General features: G+C 47.8%; 1 protein-coding gene across 3 annotated transcripts in view; it reads left to right on the top strand.

The window, feature by feature from the left end:
• Positions 1–2788, top strand: part of LOC134438232 (cytochrome c oxidase assembly protein COX18, mitochondrial) — a 15395-nt gene extending 12607 nt beyond the window's left edge. For all 3 annotated transcript variants that reach the window (XM_063187736.1, XM_063187738.1, XM_063187737.1), the window contains one exon: positions 2413–2788. In XM_063187736.1, the coding sequence (XP_063043806.1) occupies positions 2413–2580 (168 nt within the window). In that variant the 3' untranslated portion in view covers positions 2581–2788. The remainder of the gene's footprint in view (positions 1–2412) is intronic.
• The last annotated feature ends 1481 nt before the right edge of the window (positions 2789–4269 follow it).

Genomic DNA, 4269 nt, shown 5'->3' with positions numbered 1-4269 from the left:
CACATGAATGAATTTGTGTGCATCGCATTTCAGAGAGAGAGAGTACTGTACAAGATGAAAAGACATATGATAAGTCTCTCTCTCTCTCTCTCTCTCTCTCTCTCTCTCTCTCTCTCTCTCTCTCTCTCTCTCTCAGTATGAATGGGCCCACAGTGTTTGCTGAGATAAGTAATCTTGTCTGTTTCAAGTCTAATCTACAGCATACTGGTCCTGACGTGTGCGTGCGTGCGCGTGTGCGTGCGCGTGTGCTTACCATGATGTGCAGAAAGGGAGAATAATATGTGTTGAGGATAGATGCAAAACCCTCTAATTATAAAAAAAATAATTGTATATAGCATTTTCTCTTTTCTGCTTTTGTGTCTTAATTGATTGTAGGACAGTATGACAGGAAGAGAGAGAGAGAGAGATGGGGCAGACTCGAACCTGGGTCGCCATGGGCACGCAAGCCTGTATGAGGGTGAGCGATAGAAGTAACAGAGTCCAACTACAAACTGTCATTCAAACTGCCTGTAGTCGCCTGAATCGCTTTGGTCTCTTCTGTCGCCAGTGACTCAATTCAAAGTCAATTACTTCTGTCGCTCAAGTCGTCGCGTCTGGTCTATTCGTGTATTTGTGCAGTTAAGGGTGATACATAGTCATACTGTGCCGACTTGGGGTAAAGCATAGACGTACTGTCAGCGGGGGGGGTATTCCCTCATAATCGTCCTGCGTGCGAATGCAGGAAAGGGCGTGGTGTTTTTTTCCAGACGAGAATTCAACAACGTTGATGACGTCAATTCACCTCCGTGACAACAGGGGGCGAACTAACTCATTCAGTTGAGCCCAGTCCCGAGAATGAATCACAAAGCTAGCCAGCTGGCTATCTAAAACGTAATATTCCTTTAGTAGCCTACTTCTAAAAGTTGGGGAATAATTTGATGGTACAACATCAGTTTCTTTTTCGTCAAGTATTACATGAGATTAAATGCCAAAAAAACGCCGTTTTAAGACAATAGACAGCCTGAATGGCCATTCAGACCTGGGGCCTAGTAGTAGCTAGCCAGCTAAATCGGTCATTACTAACTCAAAGCTAGTTGACTAGCCACCTGAAACGTAATTCTACCACTAACAAAGATGCTTCTTGCTACTAACTCAAAAAGTTGTGGCGTAATTAGACATGAATGATAGCATACAAGAGTCTCTCTTTATTCATGCTTTACAGTTCAGGTGGTTAAAATACCAAACAAAAGCCGTTTTTAAATACAATAGATACATCTAATGGCCATATTAACAGCTAGCTTAGCAACTGTTAGCCAAACCCATTCAAACTCTACAGGACATTAGTGAACCTGGTTTTAGGAGCTAGCTCCCACACTACAAACGAATAAAGAGGCTTCTTTGCTACTACCACACTACAAACACTATCATTTTCAGGATGGCCTTTTATGGATATTTTTAATTGATTTTTGGGAGTTGTAGGCTACTACTGAAATAAAACACAGTTTCTCTTCTCCCTTTCAAGTAAACTCCAGTGATTTCCTGCCAAGTCAACCGCATTGTGTTTTTCCTTTTCCTTATTCAAACCTCCGCGGTAGGGTAGAAGAATAGAACACCACTGACCTATCAGGGCCAAGTACTCACTGAACTGCTGCAAGCACATTGACCAATCACAGTGCAAGAGCATAGCGTCAGCTCACGGACATTTCAGCCTGGGAGAACCATGCGCGTACCGCAGCCAGGGGTTGTTTTATCGCTGCACAGGGGGGCGTGGTGGCTACTTTTCTGTGCTGCGCCTCCGTGGAGGTGCTACTATGAATCCCCCTTTTGGCCTCTGCACCAAAAAATCAAATGAGTGTTACAACCAAGTACAGCAAGTCAAGCCCAAACAAAAATTGGTGGAATGATTTTTTACTAAATTTACAGAAATACAGCCTGTTCTTAGCCTAGAAATCTAGACGCCCCTAGCGACTGCAAATTTTGCTGTACGGGTCTGGCTCGCCAGGCTAGCCTGTTCTTGTAAACTCGAACATGCCCTCTTCATATGGATACTGACTCTCTCTCCCCCTCTTCCTCTTCCTCTACCTCTCTCTCTCTCTCTCTTCCTCTACCTCTCTATCTCTCTCTCTCTCTCTCCCCCCCTCTTCCTCTACCTCTCTCTCTCTCTCTCTCTCTCTCTCTCTCTCTCTCTCTCTCTCTTCCTCTACCTCTCTCTCTCTCTCCCTCTACCTCCCCCTCTTCCTCTACCTCTCTACCTCTCTGTCTCTTGTCTAGTCTTTGTAATGGTGAAGCTCCAGCATTGTGGGTCTGATTTATAACCTCTTTCTCCCTCTCTCTCTCTCTCTCTCTCTCTCCATCTCTTTCTCTCCCTCTCCCTCCCTCTCTCTCTCTCTCTCTCCATCTCTTTCTCTCCCTCTCCCTCCCTCTCTCCTCTAGTCCATGGCGCTGTACTGGTGTGGTTCGAGTGTTGTGGGTTTGGGCCATAACTTGCTGCTGCGATCCCCGGGCTTCAGACGCCTGCTGCGTATCCCGGCAACCAGAGCGGACTCTGACACGCCCTACAGAGACCTGGTCAACGCCGCCAAGACAAAATACCTCAAGTAGACAACATGGAGAATACACACACACACACACACACACACACACACACACACACACACACACACACACACAGAGGACATGGACCTGTGTACCTCAAGTAGAAGACTGGACAATATGGAACACATATCAGAAGTAGACAATGAATCAGTGCCACAAGTAGAGTACAGGACACAGTGGAGGACAAGACATGGACTAATGCCTCAAGCAGGAGAGGAGAGGAAGAAACACTTCAAGTAGGTGGGGTGGGGGGGGTGTTAGGACAGGACCCAGGGCTGCTAACAACTTTGGCCGGGCCCAGGACAAAATCATCTGAAAGGGCCCCCCCACCCCACCCATTACATGCTATGTAATGATAACCCAATTCTGGGGCCCCCTCTCTCCCTGTGGCCGGAGCAACTAGAACCCTTTGCGCACGCACCCAACACATCCAGCACACCCAGCCATAAACTTGGTCGGCCACCCAGCACTAATGCAGACACCCCCCCATCCCCCCCGCCCCAACCGGGACTGAAGCCGACGCCACCGTTTCCATGGAGCTGCAGGACCTCCAAAGAACCCCCCCCCACACACACACACACACAATTTCACCCCAAAAGAGCATCCACAGAGACACCCCAACACCCCCCCCCCCGTCTCTCCCCACAGTGACCTCTCCAGACCCCTACCCACCGCCGAGTTCTCCACTGTCACACTGCATCTCTTTTCCTCTCCTCTCTACTCCTCTCCTCTCCTCTCTCTTCCTCCCCTCTCCTCTTCTCTTCTCCTCTCCTCTCCCCTCCCCTCTCCTCTCCTCTCCTCTCTTTTCCTCTCCTCTCTTCTCCTCTCCTCTCTTCTCCTATCTTTTCCTCTCCTCTCCTCTCTCTTCCTCCCCTCTCCTCTTCTCTCTTTTCCTCTCCTCTCCTCTCTCTTCCCATCTCCTTTCATCTCCTTTTTTTTCCTCTCTCCTCTCCTCTCCCTTCCCCCCCTCTCCTCTCCTCGCACTTACCACACACACACACACACACACTGTACTGTACTGGTGCTTCCTGTATGTACTTGCACACACACACACACACACACACACACACACACACACACACACACACACACCCTATTGAATGCTGAACACTAAAGTCGTGCTTGTGCCTAAAATGGGGAGCGTTTTGTAAACACACACACACACACACACACACACACACACACACACACACACACACACACACACGCCTCTACTGAACTCTGCTGATACCAAGAGCATGTTTTGTTTTTATTCCTGTCTGTCTGTCTGTCTACCTGTCTGCCTGTCTGTCTGCTTGTATGTCTGCCTGTCTGTCTGCTTGTATGTGTGTGAATGCTGAGCAGGTGTGCTGTATAAATAAAGATCTGTTTCCTGTGCTTGTTGTCATCGTTGTCATTGCTTTAAATTTAGCAGACACTTTATTATTATCCAAAGCGATTTTCAAAACTGGATTATAAAAAACTCCAACTGTGTGGGTAAACAAGTCAAAACAAGGTGAAGGAAAGTTGGAAAGTTGCTTTGTGTGTGTGTGTGTGTGTGCAGAGATGCGATGCTGATTTGATTTAACATCGGTGAGGAAGTTGAAGTTACTCGGTGGCGCTGGAGGCGAAAGAAAAGTTTTTTTTTCTTTGCTGTTTTTCAGTCTCCGCTTTCCAGGGCGGGGTCGCGCGCTCTTGGGTCGAGGAGCCCCGACA

The sequence above is a fragment of the Engraulis encrasicolus genome, chromosome 22 (genome assembly GCF_034702125.1).
Source record: "Engraulis encrasicolus isolate BLACKSEA-1 chromosome 22, IST_EnEncr_1.0, whole genome shotgun sequence".
Lineage (NCBI taxonomy): Eukaryota > Metazoa > Chordata > Actinopteri > Clupeiformes > Engraulidae > Engraulis > Engraulis encrasicolus.
The sequence above is the reverse complement of the archived record's forward strand: the minus strand, read 5'-3'. Positions and strand labels throughout refer to the sequence as shown.